The sequence below is a fragment of the Pipistrellus kuhlii genome, unplaced genomic scaffold (assembly GCF_014108245.1).
Source record: "Pipistrellus kuhlii isolate mPipKuh1 unplaced genomic scaffold, mPipKuh1.p scaffold_m20_p_12, whole genome shotgun sequence".
NCBI classification, from domain to species: Eukaryota; Metazoa; Chordata; class Mammalia; order Chiroptera; family Vespertilionidae; genus Pipistrellus; species Pipistrellus kuhlii.
Window position 1 is genome coordinate 32,063,139 of NW_023425427.1, and position 15,615 is coordinate 32,078,753.

At 50.3% G+C, this 15,615-nt stretch overlaps 1 protein-coding gene across 10 annotated transcripts in view; it reads left to right on the top strand.

Moving 5' to 3' along the window:
- Positions 1–15,144, top strand: part of KANK1 (KN motif and ankyrin repeat domains 1) — a 181,263-nt gene extending 166,119 nt beyond the window's left edge. For 3 of the 10 annotated variants that reach the window (XM_036433901.2, XM_045580145.1, XM_045580149.1), the window contains 9 exons: positions 1,600–1,833; positions 2,436–2,544; positions 3,975–4,217; positions 6,106–6,193; positions 9,218–9,437; positions 9,712–9,854; positions 10,560–10,760; positions 13,417–13,515; positions 14,100–15,144. In XM_036433901.2, coding sequence (XP_036289794.1) covers positions 1,600–1,833; positions 2,436–2,544; positions 3,975–4,217; positions 6,106–6,193; positions 9,218–9,437; positions 9,712–9,854; positions 10,560–10,760; positions 13,417–13,515; positions 14,100–14,162 — 1,400 coding nt within the window. In that variant the 3' untranslated portion in view covers positions 14,163–15,144. Of the gene's footprint in view, positions 1–1,599; positions 1,834–2,435; positions 2,545–3,974; positions 4,218–6,105; positions 6,194–9,217; positions 9,438–9,662; positions 9,855–10,559; positions 10,761–13,416; positions 13,516–14,099 lie in introns of those variants that run through there. The other 7 variants (XR_004987178.2, XM_036433902.2, XM_045580146.1 and 4 more) reach the window with 7 other exon arrangements.
- The last annotated feature ends 471 nt before the right edge of the window (positions 15,145–15,615 follow it).

Consider the following 15,615-nt stretch of genomic DNA (forward strand, 5'->3'; position numbering starts at 1 on the left):
TTGTTCTCTGAGCTCAAAAAATCTTTTGAGGACTGCGCTCTTGCTCAGCCATCTTACTTCTGTGTGGTATGGCACGTCTCCATGCTCTGCACCCACCTCCTGTAAAAACTGCTGGAACTGGCAATGATTCAGGCCACGTGCCCGTATAAAGTTAATAGTTTTAATGACTGTGGTCATTATGTCATTCATGTCCAGAACTTTTCCACACATAGCCTCTTGGTGGATAATGCAATGATAAGTAATCAAGGGTGTGTGGCAGTGACTTTTTTGCATTCTTTCCTTCATTAGTCCAACCAAGCCTTTCTTTTCTCCGCACATTGAAGGTGCGCCATCGGTAGTTAGCCCCACCAACTTTTCCCAGGGTAATTTAAAATTATTTATAGATTTTTCCACAGCCTCAAATATATCTCTACCAGTCGTCGTCCCATGCATGGCAGCTACATCCAAAAGTTCCTCAGTGACAGAGAGGTCGGTCTTCGTAGCACGTATAAAGATGGACAGCTGCTCTGTATCAGTGTTGTCTGTGCTTTCATCGATAGCAAGTGAAAAAGCGAGATAACTGCATGCCTGTTCGGCCAGCTGTGATGATAGATTTCCTGAGAGTTCTTGAACTCTATCTGCAATGGTGTTTCTTGACAAACTGACATTTTGAAAACTCTGTATCTGGTCTGGTCATACTTGCTCACACACTTTTAGCATGCATTGCTTCAAAAAGGCACCCTCTGAAAAACACCTTGAAGTACGGGCAATTTCTTCAGCCACTATAAAGCTTGCTTTCACTGCAGCATCATTTTTCGCTGTAGCCTTTGTAAACATTTGCTGCTGTGATTGTAGTTTGCCTTTTAGTTCTTTAACAATTTTATGCTTTTCTTCCAAAGTATATTTGCCATACTTAACATTATGTTTGGTGTCAAAATGACGACGTATATATATTGTACTCTTTCATCACCGACACTGTCTCATAACACAATATACACACTGGTTTGCCCTCTCTAAGCACAAACATGTATTCATTTTCCCATTTGTCATTAAATTGTCTGCCTTCACCATCAACTTTTCTTTTCCTGGACATTTTGGGATCAATATTGGCAGTAAAAGATGTAGTTTATTGGAAATCTGCGTTAGAAGGAAAAAGTTGAAAACTGCACAGGGATAGCTTGATTTGGCAGATGGAGTGGAGAAAAAAAAAGTCAGTCAATAAATGCCTGGCTGGGTACAGATAGCAGATTCTGTTGCGATTTTTATGCCTGCACTTTATGCCAGGAACTGGCAGCTTCTGCTGTGTATTTTTTATGCCCCCACACTCACTCTCTCCTCTGCTCTGCCACCCGCACAACCACATCGGATGCCGGACTATAGGTCACGCCTCCTGAATCTCGTGTGACTTGTTATCTATGCGCATGCGTAATAGATAGCAAGTACGAGGCGGCCGGCGAGATCACAAGCCTCCTATGTCACCGCGCGTCATTGTGATGGAACGCAGCGGAGTGCAGTGATGACAGCGCGGTGCGGGCCACATTGCAAGGCCTGGTGGGCCGGATTTGGCCCGCGGGCCTTGTGTTTGACATGTGTGACTTAGCCCATTTTGTTTGGTTCCAGAATCACACACTTCTTCCCCCTTCTCCTTCCTGACAGGAAGTAATGTGGAATACACCTGTAGGTGTGGAGGCCTACAGTCAGGAGGACCGTTGAACACGCAGACACCCCGACAGGGACGGGAGGAGGGGTGCACAGGAGGAGAGCCCGTCTGCAGCCAGGAAGCCTTTCCCGCTCAGGAAAGCACGCTGTCGGCTGTGAACCTGACTGACGACCAGATAGCTGCTGGCCTCTACGGTAACCTTCCTCCCGCCCAGCCCAGCCCGTCCCAGCCTGAGGCGCCTGTGCCTGATAAACTCACGCTCCTGGGGGCGGACCTAGAAGAGCTGGAGGAGAAAGAGCTCTGTGGTCCCTTTAAGAAAATTCGCCTGATTTTAGGAAACAGAAAATATTTTAAACAGCGTTTCCCCTCTTTCACAGTCTGGAAGGCATCTATTTCCCCCCAGGTTATTTCAGCTGAAGGAAAGTTATAATAACAGCCCTTATGTTAGTGCCTACATGGCTTTTGAAGATCAAATGAGACACGACATCACTTTATAAACAGTGAAGTCTGATGCGCACGCTAGTTGCTGCTTTTGTTATGTCTGGGAGTACTAATGATTTTTCTTCTCCATAAAGAATGTTATTAAATGGAACTTTGAAAAAAAAATTTTTTTGCATGCACACAATTTTCCAATGACTTTGTGCACGTTTCTCATATACGTATACATGCCGAGATCTATATTTACATGAATGATTGGGGGGGGGGAGACTAAATGTACATGAAGATTACCTATTCCCTGAACTTGTATGGGTATGAGTTAGGTTCATTTTTACCGCCTTGATTTATGTTTTCACAGTGTGTGCAAATAACGAAAGTACACTGAAGTCCATCATGAAGAAGAAAGATGGCAGCAAAGATTCAAATGGAGCGAAGAAGAACCTCCAGTTTGTCGGCATTAATGGAGGGTAAGGAAAGATGGTGGTGCCGGCATTTACACGTGGTTTTTCTGTCTCTTTTGCCTCCTGCCTACACTCACGTTATATTCAGAGGCGCCCAGCCTGGGATGCTGCCATGTCTTGGTGACGGAAGACTCCCTCCTAAGCAAGGGGCACTGGGGCTTCTTCCCTCTCCCCCTCTTGCTATCTTTAAGGATCTGTCACTCTTGAAAGGATACCTGATGAAGCTGAGCCATTTACATCTTCTCACCTTTGATCTGAAAAAAATAAATAAATAAAAAAGCAGCAGGTTCCCTGCATGTTTGGACAGCGTGTACTTACCTGTATCAGAACTCAGACACTAACAGGAAGAGGCGGAGAGCGTCACTCTGTGGCCAAGGAGAGAGGCCCACTCCTTCCACACGGGTGGTTTTCGCTCGGCACTCCGCCTTGGCAGACAAAGTCGTACGTAGGGCCTTGCCCCTGAAGAACAAAGCAGTCTGCCGTCAGTTCTTCACTTCCTCTATAGAATGTTTACTACTTGCTTCTTCCTTCTCTTCTAATTGGCACAAGTCATTAGCTAAGCCTGTCGGGTCTTCCAACCATGAAATCAATCTATACTGAAAGGATAGAAAAAAATGAACAACTGCAGACCTAGTTCTTATATGATAGTTTCCTGTGATTTATACTAAGCAAGAGGTCCTCTCTCTCTCTCTCTCTCTCTCTCTCTCTCTCTCTCTCTCTTTCTCTCTCTCTAATAATAAAAGTATACTATGCTAATTAGACTGGACAGCTGAACGACCTCCTGGACAAAGTCAAGGCTGCAAGGGCCGAGGCAGCCACCGCGGCTGTGAGGTGCCAAGCTCCTTGCACAGATTTCGTGCATTGGGCCTCTGGTGTGTGTGTGTGTGTGTGTGTGTGTGTGTGTGTGTACCAGTTGACAATGCAGGTTATCCCTCTTAAGTCAGAACCCATTCAGAACTAACAGGCTTTTATTTTATTTATTTATTTTTAAATATGTTTTATTGATTTTCCACAGAGAGGAAGGGAGAGGGATAGATAGCTAGAAACATCAATGAGAGAGAAACATCTACCAGATGCCTCTTGCACACCCCCTACTGGGGTTGTGCCCGCAACCAATGTACATGCCCTTGACCGGAATCGAACCCGGGACCTTTCAGTCCGCAGACCGACGCTCTGTCCACTGAGCCAAACCGGTTTCGGCAAGAACTACGAGGATTTTAAATAGACCTTACTTCGGACTGCTCAGCAAAGGGCAAGCATATGAAATAAACAAGGCATGCAGCCCACTGACTGCAAGTCTGACGTGCTTGGTGTGGGGACTAAAACCTCTGGTGAGGTTTCTGGAGTCAGTCCTCAGCGTTCCCTTTGTAGACATTTCTGTCACTGGGTTTTGATGGGCACACCTTGCATCTCCTGAACTCCCAATTGCCACCTAGGTATGAGACCACTTCCAGTGATGATTCCAGCTCAGAGGAAAGCTCTTCTTCCGAGTCAGATGACGAGTGTGATGTCATTGAGTACCCTCCTGAGGACGAGGAGGAGGACGAGGAGGACGAAGACACTCGGGGAATGGCGGCAGGGCACCAAGCAGTTAATGTGGAAGGTTGCAAGTCCGCCAGGGTGGAAGATGAAGTGCAGGTTCAAGAATGTGAACCTGAGAAGGTGGAAATCAGAGAGAGGTGTGGTACATTCCCCTCCCCTCCCTTCCCTTCCCTCTTCCCACGTTTAATGTACCTGGCAATAGAGTGGGCCATCTAGGAGATTTTGCAATGGTGTTTATTTGCTTATTAATCTCTCCAATCTCCAAAGGAAAGCTAAACTTGGTCTGTTCCTCGGAGATGCATACCTCTTTTTCCTTTTCTTTTTTTAAATATATTTTACTGCTTTTTTACAGAGAGGAAGAGAGAGGGATAGAGAGTCAGAAACATTGATGGGAAAGAAATATCAATCAGCTGCCTCCTGCACACCCCCTACTGGGGTTGTGCCCGCAACCAAGGCACATGCCCTTGACCAGAATCGAACCTGGGACCCTTCAGTCCTCGGGCCGACGCTCTGTCCACTGAGCCAAATCGGTTAGGGCAAAGAAGCATACATCTTGTCGTGATATTGATAAGTGCGAGTGTAGAAGAAGGTGATCACTCCTACATCTCTTACAGTGGCAAAGATGTACTTGGTCACCTTTATTTCCTTCAACTTTTAAGTATTTGTTATCTAATGGTGTACTTGGAGCCACCGTCCACAGAGCTGCTAAGCGCCTCCAAGGGTTCCATTGTTTGAACAACTCACCTCGTATGTAAAGGCATGTTAGGAGTTTTTTGTGCCCAGCACATTTCTTTTAAGGTTTTAGATTTTACCATTAGTCATTTATCTTGATACACTTCTCAGTACTGTTATTACAGGATCGTCATGAGTGCGAGGGACAGTTTTTTGGCCTCAACCAAAGATCACATTTGCTGTAAAGATGATGTCACCAGTCACACGTCTATTTTTGGTTGTGCATTGAGTGGTTGGGAACACTACAAGAGTGGTTTTTGGAAATAGCATAAACAGCAGCTGAAATATCAAGCAAACACTGGTTGGCTGAAACACGCACATAAAATGTAGTCAATTTTGAAGACTTAGTAAATACAGCATCAGTGCCTATAAAACAAGAGAGAACGAACAGATGGAAATTTCAGTGTGGTTTTTCACTATGTGATGTAATAAATAGAACATTTTAGAAAGCTTGCCTTTTTTTTTTTTTTAATTTGGCAAATGGAAGTTTAACTGTATTAAGACAAGGTAAGTATTTTTAGTTTTATCTTTCCAAGTATTTTCAAATGGCTGGATGTCTTGCCATCTGATTTTTTAACAGCTTTATTGAGATATAATGTACATATACATCTTACGTTCTCTGATTTTTAAGTTCGCACTTCATGTGGGTTCAACAAACGATTCCCTGGGTCATCAAATGTGAGTTCAGACGTGTGGTTTACTGGTCAGCGAAATGGGTATGTGGTCGTTCAGACCTCTTCAACTCCATAAGAATAAAAAAATACTTTTAAGAACTCAGAACAAAAAGGGTGGAAAATATCCCAATGTTCTTCCACAATAATGTCGTAAAATCCAAACTGGTGAGGCCTAGCGCTGCTCTCATGAACAGCCGTGGTCTCTGGTGACCTCTGGTTGGAGGTGTCAGCTCCATATCACAGCACCAGCTCTTGGCCACCTCCAGGGAAGCACCTTGTACGGACCACCGAGCTTGGCCCGGTGCGGGGCCTCTTGTCTTCTAGAGCACATGTGTCAAACACAAGGCCCGCGGGCCAAATCCGGCCCGCCAGGCCTTGCAATGTGGCCCGCACCGCGCTGTCATCACTGCACTCCGCTGCGTTTCCATCACAATGACAGTTTATGACTGTTCAGTAAACCATTCGGCCCGCAATTTAGGCTGGATTTTAGATTTTGGCCCCTTCTCTGATTGAGTTCGACACCCCTATTCTAGAGTGTCACAGAGCTTGAGATAAAAATGCCTTTCTTTTAGACCAATCACTAGCTCCTTTCTTTTTATCCCCTTCCGCCCCCTTTCAGGTATGAATTAAGTGAAAAGATGTTATCCGCGTGCTACTTACTGAAAAACAACATAAATGACCCCAGAGCTTTGACCAGCAAGGACATGGTGAGTCTCACCCACACTCACGGCCCCCAGTCTGTGCAGAGTGCCGAGCGGCCGCCGCGGCCACGCAGCTGTGGCCTGCCCCCGAGCTGTTGTTGCCAGCGCGCTTGCCTCCAGACTATTTCTAGGCTGTGTGGGCAGGGCGAGCATCCTGCTGCCCCGCTCCCTGGGTCACTGTGAGCCGTTCCCGGAGGCCCAGCCTCAGCTATCCTCCCCGACCCCGCCCTTTTCTCAGGGGTGGTGCATCCTTGCACATGGAGGGCAGGGCTGATGGCAGTCCCTCCGCACCTTTCTGCGTGCTCTGCTTCTGCTTACGAAACCTTGTGATCCAGGGAGCAGCACCCGGGACTTTTTTTTTTTTTTTTAACATTAGCATATGTGTGTGGGTTTAAAAAAAAAAAAAAGAAAAAGAAAAAAACGGTATCTGGGCCAAGGCCCACATTCCTTTTAATTATGAAACTGCATATTATGTTCTGGTGTGGAATGCAGGCTGCCACTATTTTTAAACTTAGGAATGAACTGCCCTGTCGTCATCTCGCGAGCTGAGGGATCCAGAAGCAAACAGCAGAGAGGCTGGCGGTTGCCGTAGTGAGCGCGAGGGGCACGGCCCAGGGCAGGGCCGTCCCCGTGGCCGTGGCGAATCCGGCCCGTTGCCAAGTCTGTCGCCCTCTCAGGCGTTGGTGAAGTCGATGTGTGGCTTCTTTCATCGGTCAGGCCAGCCCTCGTGTTGACAGCTCTATTCAGTGCGCTGAGAAAACGTTTTTGTGTGTGTGTGTGTGTGTGTGTGTGTGTGTGTGTGTGTGTGTGTGTTGTTTTAGATAGTAATGCGCAGCTGAACCTTTGCGTTTTAGCATTAGATTTAATAGGAAGTTTGATTGCTGGTTAACTTTGTCAGCAGCTAGCGAGAGAGTCGATGGATAAGCCTCACGGCATTAGAGAGTTGTAAAACCAAAAGGTTAGGGCTAGAGGGATTTGAGGAATTATCTAACCCTGGAGAGGCCACTAGAGTCCCTTCTTGTAGGACAGACACAGTCTGAGGAAGAGCTGGCGGCGACCGTCCCAGGCGTGAGAAGTGCGTGGGCGTGTGCCCAGGAGGCCCCTCCGTGCTGGTTCATCCTGCTTTCACCGAGGCCCAGAGATTATGTCTTGTCTAGAGTGGCAGCTACTGGTTAGTGCTGCTTATACCCGACTTCAGTACTGGTTCATGTTTTTTTGTTTTGTTTTTATCCAAACTAAATTACGTAATCTCAGTATATGGTATTTAAATAAAAAAATTAAAAAAAGAAAGGAAGGAAGGAAGATAGAAAGATGGTGTCGTCGCATATTTGTGTGTGCTGCTATTGAGACTTAACTTCATCAGAGCCAGCCAAGTCCTGACGCTCAGTCGGTGTGCTGAAAGGAGCGTGGCAGCGATGTTTACGGAAGGAAATGCTCCATAAAATTCTTGGCTGAGGGGAGACGGTGACATGCTGAATTCTATTCGTGATGCACTAAATGCTGGTCTGAACCTTGGTCACAAATAGCGAACCATGAAACATCGCCACAGTGTGTTCCTATTTCCCACTAGGTTTATACTAAACTTAAAACTGGTGCCTTCAGGCCCCTGATTTTTTTTAGCCATAATATATATTTTTTTCTTTAATCTGCCTCAACATACGAGGCCATGTGGTCTTCAGGGAAAGTCTTCACATGTCTACGACCCCAGACTGCCATTCTGTGATGGGTACATGTTTGTTCATTGAATATTGGTCTAGTGCACAAAGTGTTTCAAGTATTGTTCCGTGAAAAGTAGTGGACATATCAATGGTCACAATGTCAGGGGCCATATAACCCTATAGGACCCTGGATATTTAGCTGTAACAAGAGTTAGGACAACCAGATGTCATAATTCCCCTTCCCTCCGTGTTATAACTCCAAAGAAATAGAAATCTGAATATGCAAAAGATGGAGGAGGGGGAGGGAAAGAAAAGAGGGAGCAGAAAAAAAGAAATAGAAGAATTCTTTCTTGGCCAGGACTCCTTTCAATGAGTGACCAAAAATATGGCTGCAGGGGCTAAAACTTAATAACCAGCGGCAAGAAGGTAGAGACCGAAACTCTGCAATTTCAACCTTCCGATAGAAAGAGGACTTTTCTTGGGTTCTGTTGCTTTTGACATACACTTTCCACCATTCTTTGACACATTTTTAATCTTGTAAAGAGAAGCAAAGCACAGATGGATGGTACACTCGTACAAAAGAGGGCCCATGAAAAAAAAGTGTAGTTATCCCCATCGCCAGCACTGGCTGTGCCTCTTGAACTTCATGCGGGGCCGGTTTGGCCTGGTCAGCCATGAAGAACACGCCGTGTGTCCACACCCTAAGTGGGGAGGCTGGTGGGGCTGATGAGCCAAAGCAGATGATCCTCACGGGAAATGCAATTTGTCCCAGGTCTGCTTTTTCCTCCCTTTCCGGGGCTGAACGTGACCTTAACGTTGGCGTGGGAACTGAGCTGGCTGCGTGCTTATGGTCTCCCGGCCTCGTGCTGCGGAGATGTGGAAGGAGTTGAGCGGCATAATTAAGTGTGGGCTGAGTAATGTCTTCTGACCCAGTTCCTGTGAGGATCGTTTGCACGGCCAGCGTGACTCCATGACGCTCATAGTTCCGTAATCACTAGAGCCAGGCCTGAGAGCTTTGCATGCATTGCCTCCATCATTCCACCACACACACCGTGGAGGGGAAGGTATGCTTACTGTCCCCATTTTGCAGATGGGGACACTGAGGCACAGGATGAGTGTGTCTTCCCCAGGGTCATGAGAAGCAGAGCCGGAAGGTGAACTCCCGGATAGGGCTCTTTGCCCCTTAGGGAAGTCACACTGTGTTGGAGTCTAAAAGCAGGAGGGGTGACCCAGGGTGTAGGTGGAGGCCTCCCCCCTGGGACTCCGGGTTTCGCTGCTGTTTCTGCAGCCTGTGCTGTGGACTCGGGCTTTGGCTCTGTAAGTAGAGTCTGTAAGAAGAAGCGCTCACGGCCCGGCCTGGTTATTTCGGCAGCGGTTCTGCCTGAACACCCTGCAGCACGAGTGGTTCCGCGTCTCCAGCCAGAAGTCGGCGGTCCCGGCCATGGTGGGGGACTACCTGGCGGCCTTCGCGGCCGTGTCCCCCGAGGTCCTGCGCCACGTCATCAACATGGCGGACGGCAACGGCAACACGGCCCTGCACTACAGCGTGTCCCACTCCAACTTCGAGATCGTCAAGCTGCTCCTGGACGCGGGTGCGTGGCCTCGGGGTGGGGAGTGGGGGCTCCTCCCCCCCAGGGTGCTTGGTCGGTGCCTCCATCCTGGGCCATCCTGCCGTCCTCCCCATTGCTCCTCCACGTGGTGAGGCAGGGAGGGGCGGGATATAAAAACACCCCCTCGCATGTCCTTCCAAGTCGCTCCTGCGCTTGGACCCTTTCTGAGGCCATTTCACTGGGTTCTTCCCAACACCATCCCCTCGGTTCCCGTTGGGAGAGGAATGACCCCTAAACGAGACCCCTGTCGCCGCAGACGTGTGCAACGTGGACCACCAGAACAAGGCGGGCTACACCCCCATCATGCTGGCCGCCCTGGCCGCCGTGGACGCGGAGAAGGACATGCGGGTGGTGGAGGAGCTCTTTGGCTGCGGGGACGTGAACGCCAAAGCCAGCCAGGTGAGCGCACGTCCTTCCCGGGCTCGGTGGTGTCCGCACTCGCTAGTGCAGCCCTGACCCGCACGCTTCACACACACACACACACACACACACGCACACACACGCACACACACGCACACACGCACACCGCCACTGCGCATTCAGTCCTCACTGGCCCCACGCCGAGTCTGCTTAGCTGCCTGGCAGCCCCAGAGGACCCAACGCTGAATGAAATACTGGCCTGAACTCCCCACTGGGAACCTCTCCATCCCTGGCCTCCCTGTTTGGAGCCGTGAACATGGAAACTGTAGTCGGTGACTACGAGTCCCCGCCTCGACCAGGCGCCTGGTGTCTGCATGCCGGGTGCCCCTAGCTCAGATGTGTTCGTAGTTGGACGTGCTTACCCATCTGCTGACTTTCCAGCTCCTTGATATAATGACATATAGAACCTCCAAGCTAAAGGGGAAAACTGACCGGATATTTTATGATCTCACGTGTTAACTCATCGCTCGTGAGAAGCCGATTGCTCCATGCCTGCCTCCACCCGCATGCTTTCACATCCATTTTTCCCCCTCTGTCATCACACTCCCGCCTCTCCCCCATTCCATCTCTCCCCCCCACCCACCCCGCTCCTTACCCTAGCCCAGCCCCCAACCCCCACCCCATAGGCCACACCCTGCCAGCCCAGTGTGCCCTCCTGAAGCTCACTGCCGTCTCTCTGTGCAGGCAGGACAGACGGCGCTCATGCTGGCGGTCAGCCACGGGCGGATAGACATGGTGAAGGGCCTGCTGGCCTGCGGTGCGGACGTGAACATCCAGGACGACGAGGGCTCCACCGCCCTGATGTGCGCCAGCGAGCATGGGCACGTGGAGATCGTCAAGCTGCTGCTGGCCCAGCCCGGCTGCAACGGCCACCTGGAGGACAATGTGAGCGGCCGCCTCCCCGGGGCCGGGGCTGGGGGCCCAGCCCGCCGGGGCACGGCGGGGAGCTCTGCGGGTGCCGCCTGGCCGGGGCCAGGAAGCACATCCTCCTCGGTTCTCCTTGGGGATGTGTGTCGCCACTCAGGCCTCCTTGCCTCATGCCCAGCGTGGCAGCATTTATTGGGGGCCAGCTGGTACTCCCTTCACTGAAGACAGAGGCAGAGCCATAAATAGACCTCACCCCAAAATTCACTAAAGGAAGGAGGTGCAGGGCAGGCACGAGAACCAGCCTGTTAGAGGGGAATGAACAGATTTACAAGACAGAATCAGGTGCAGGCGGCTTCTAAGTCCGCCGAGAGGACCAGGTCCCCGGTCCATTCGGAAACCCGGATCACCAGCCATTACAGGTTGGGGCTCCTGGGTGGCTGGAACCGTTGTTACTGCAGAGAAACACTTCCCCGGGGAAATGAAGTACAGGCAGGCGTGCCCATCACCAGGGCCCACGGGAGTGAGGTTTCCTCTGCCAGGAGAGCTGGCCGGCCTTGGCTCCCTGCAGCACATCCTTCCACTCCTGCTCGGGCTGGTTCGGCGTCATCTGTCTAATCTCCTCGCGCAGGTGCTCAGCTGCCCCCACCCCCAGATAACCCTGGACTGGGAACGTCCTAAGGAAGGCTGCTCCTCTCCTGTAGGAACTAACGTTTGGGTGGTGCCAGGGTTGAAAGGCCCAGAGGTCACAGAGTTGGGGCTGGGTTGGTTCTGTTTTGAAAAGTTTATCTCTGTGGAGCACTGGTTGGGACCAAAGCTTCCTCTTAACTGGAAACACAAAAGTGAAAGAGAGAAAAATGCCCATCCTCCCCCCGCCCACACACACACACACACACACACACACACACACTCACACACAATGAACCTCAGGTCCCAGTGGGCCCCAGGCAGCAGGAAGAGCAGCCAGGGCGGGGATTTGCCGGCCCGGTGGCTGCACAGGAGCGGACCCGCAGCCCTGACACATTCCCTCGCCTCCGCCCGAGTGGAGGGAGCGTTTCCAGCCTGTCCCCTCAGGAGCACTGTGTTCCGTGCGTCTCGGTTCTTGTTGGTTGGCTTTTGCTTCTACTCTCTTTCGACGAAGAACAGCTTGTGGCTATGGTAATGCGAGGCCCGAGAGCCACAGTGACTTCCAGACATCCTGGTCACCAGCTAATGGTCTCTCCTTCCTCACCCTTAAAGGGGTGGGAGGGCACCCAGCTGGCCTCCCGGAAGGCCGAGCAGGAGGGAGGAGCCATAAGATTCAGACCTCATGCAAAGTGTTTCCTGTGGCCAGTGACCCGAAAGAACCTTTATTCCAATACTAGGCAGAAACCCAGTCATAGTGTTGTTTGCCTTGATGCTCGTTTATATCCATCTCAATCCCTGCAGTTTTAGTAGAAACCAAACATTTTGCTGATAATTTTTCTTTGCCCTATGTAGTGTTTTCCACATATTTCCATAAGATACATTTCTTTTTTAAAAATTACTTTTATTGAGTTTAGAGAGAGAGGAAAGAGAGAGAGAGAGAGAGAGAGAGAGAGAGAGAGAGAGAGAATGAGAATCATCAACTTGTTATTCCACTTCTTTATGCATTCATTGGTGTATTCTTGTATGTGCCCTGACCAGGAATCAAACCTGCGGTCTTGGCATATCGGGACGTCACTCTAACCACTTGAGCCACACAGCCAGGCTCCGTAAGATCCACGCCAGCAGGACTCAGTGCCTCTGCGTGGGTGTTGCTCCCAGCATTCCGCAGGGGTGGTCAGGGATGCAGGGCCAGCTCGCCCCAAGAGGAACATTAAGAGATCTTAGGCAAACTGCAGGGTGTCAAAGCACACACCCTGGTACACGCCTGCCGCTCATTTGTACCGTATTTTTCGGACCATAAGACGCTCCAGACCATAAGACGCACCAGTTTTTAGAGAAGGGAAATGAAGAAAAAAAGATTCTGAAACAGATAGTGTCCTAAAATATTTTATGTGCATTAAAACCCAACATCACAGTCATAAACACATGTAATCAACCCTGTAAAGTAAACAGCAGCATTTAGAACCATTTTAGAGCCGGGCAAGCACACAGAGACCACACAGAGCCGGGCAAGTAAAAAAACTTTTTTTTTAAAGTATATGTGTAGGCTATATTTGGACCATAAGACGCAGGGACTTTCCCCCCCCCCCACTTCTGGGGGGAAAAAAGTGCGTCTTATGGTCCGAAAAATACGGTAATTACAAGGGGGGGGAATTAAAATACGTTTCTACTTCCACCATCTCCTACTGTCCCCCGCTGGTGGGCACGGTGGTTGAATGAGACTCCTCCATGGCCAGCCCTCATCGTCCAGGGCCCACGGGGTGCAGGCCTCTATGTACACTCACCACGGTGAGGCGAAGACAGCGGAACGGGTGACGGTCCTGTTGACTGTGATACCGTTAGGGCGCGGACTGTGCCCCCTCTGTCCTTGTCCTGGCAGAGCTTAGCACGTCGCGGTCCGGAAAAGTTCCCTCTTAAAGGACTGGGCCCGTGGCTAGCGTTGGGGGGGACCGTATCCATTACTGGAGGGGGTTCTGTTTTGTTGCCTCTCCCCCTCTGGCTGTCGGGACGTCTGAGAAATCCAACCCGGCTTGTTCTTTGCGTCGTTCAGGATGGCAGCACGGCGCTCTCGATCGCGCTGGAAGCAGGACACAAGGACATCGCCGTCCTCCTCTACGCCCACGTCAACTTCGCCAAAGCCCAGTCTCCGGTCAGTGTTGTGCGTTTGGCATTGGTTAGCGGGGGGGTCGTCCTTTCCCGGGGTGGTGACGGGGGAGGCACAGGTGCTTGGAGGATTCTGGCAATGGACGTTTTAGTCTGGAACCTGAGAGTCCATCGCTTTCACCCCTCTCAGAAGGCCAGGAGTGCTAATGGTTAGCACAGCGGAGAAAGGAGCCCTGCTTGTCCTCAGGGGACACACTTTCTCTCTCACCCTCACATGAAGGGCTTATTCTGAGCAGAACTATTCAAATGGCACATCCCGAGCCAACAAATGCATATCGCCACGTTCCTGCCATTTTTTTGTAAACCGCAGATAATGTGAATAGCAACATGTGATCCCAGAATCCACTCTTAGCAGGGAGTTGACTTCCCAGGACAGCTGGTCCGCAGCACTGCTGAGCTCAGCTGGCTCCTGAGCGCCTCCTGCTGGTGGACCTGTGTGTCTCCGTGTTCCAGCTCCCTCTCTTATCTCCAGCTCATCAGCTATGGTAGACCCCGAATTCCTATTCACAGAGGACACATCTGCCTGGGGCCGCATACTAACCCCCGTTTCTTCCCTTTCCTGGTCTCTAGGGCACCCCGAGGCTTGGAAGGAAGGCATCTCCTGGCCCCACCCACCGAGGCTCTTTCGATTGATTGTGTACAACTAGCCACCCACTTACATGCCACCACGAAGCTGCTAACTGTTCCTGCCGGGGTGACAGATACTGAATGTATGCGTATTGTGCCTGAGCTCACCAGCAACCAGAATGCAAAAGGCCAAGGGGCAGAAGACTGGAGCTGCCACTGTGGATGCTGAGCCAGGAAGCGATCGCCGGCGGGCACATCCCGCCTCCCTTCCAGCCATCCTCCCTCGGTGGAGGGCACACTTGACCCCCGGGTGGCACTGTTGCTGTTGAGTCTCTGCCCCGTTATGAACAGTGTAGGAAACTGTAACCTAACCTGAGCAGGCAACTTCTCCACCTTCTCCCCGCCCGCCCCCACCACTGAAGCGAGTGTCAGGTTCTCGCCCGCACAGTGTGTTAGCTTTCTCCTCAAGCGTTTGTAGGTGCTGGTGAGGGACTATCGGGAAGCTCTGCAGAAATTCCATTTCAGGATGGTTTTGTTGATGTTTTTGTTTTTCTGTATTATTTTAAAGCAAGTTGAGATGACTTTGCTCATCAGCAACTTGAGCCTGGGCTGGTAGGTTTCTGGGTTAAAATGAAAAGATGGAACTCTTTAAAAAAAAAAAAAAAAAAGTATAACACATACAAAAGGAAATCTTTTTTCAGTTGGTTTTATCTCGGTGGATGTATTATATGCCTTTTTTTTTAATATAAAAGATATCTATATAAAATTGACACAGTATTTTCAACTTTTATATTCCGTGGTAATAAAAGACAGGAGGAACTACATGCGACAGTACCATATTTTTATTAATAATTGCACAACTCTTTTTACCTGATGATAGAGGTTGAATTGTGTTTAGAGGGACTGGCTCAGAAATACTGGCGTAGTTCTCCACGTATTTATGGATTCCTTGATGCCGTGTCACACTTACCATGGCCCTATATGTATTTAAATGTTTGAAGTGCCTTAGACTCTTGCCATATTTTCAAAATAAAATTTCATTAAGCTCTCCGCTGGTCCCTGCTTCATCTCTTGACAGTTGTGTGCCCGATGCTGCTGACTGACAGCAGTGGTGGCACCAGCTGACGGACTCCAGACAGCAGAAGACGCCTCCCGAGAGCGCCTCAGCTCTGCTCAGTGCTCGGGTTGCACGTCACGAGTCTGAAACGTGAGACCTCGTTAGCAGAGCAGCTCACCTGACAGGTAATCGCCCAGAGGAGCCGGGGAGCTCGCTCGGCTCACGTGCAGAGGCACCAGCACACCTTTGTTCTGAGTCTGGCCGCACCTGCCGGGCCGGTGGAAGCCCGTGATGATGGGAAAGGAGAGGCGGAGCCAGGCGGGCTTTTTATGTCGGACAGCTGATGGCCCGGCAGCACTGACTCCAAGTCTTTTCTGAAGAGTGATGGGGATCGAGCCCATCTCCTTAAGATGACGAGGCACGGTGGCCAGAATGCACACGAGGTGTCAGGGCAGAGTGGCT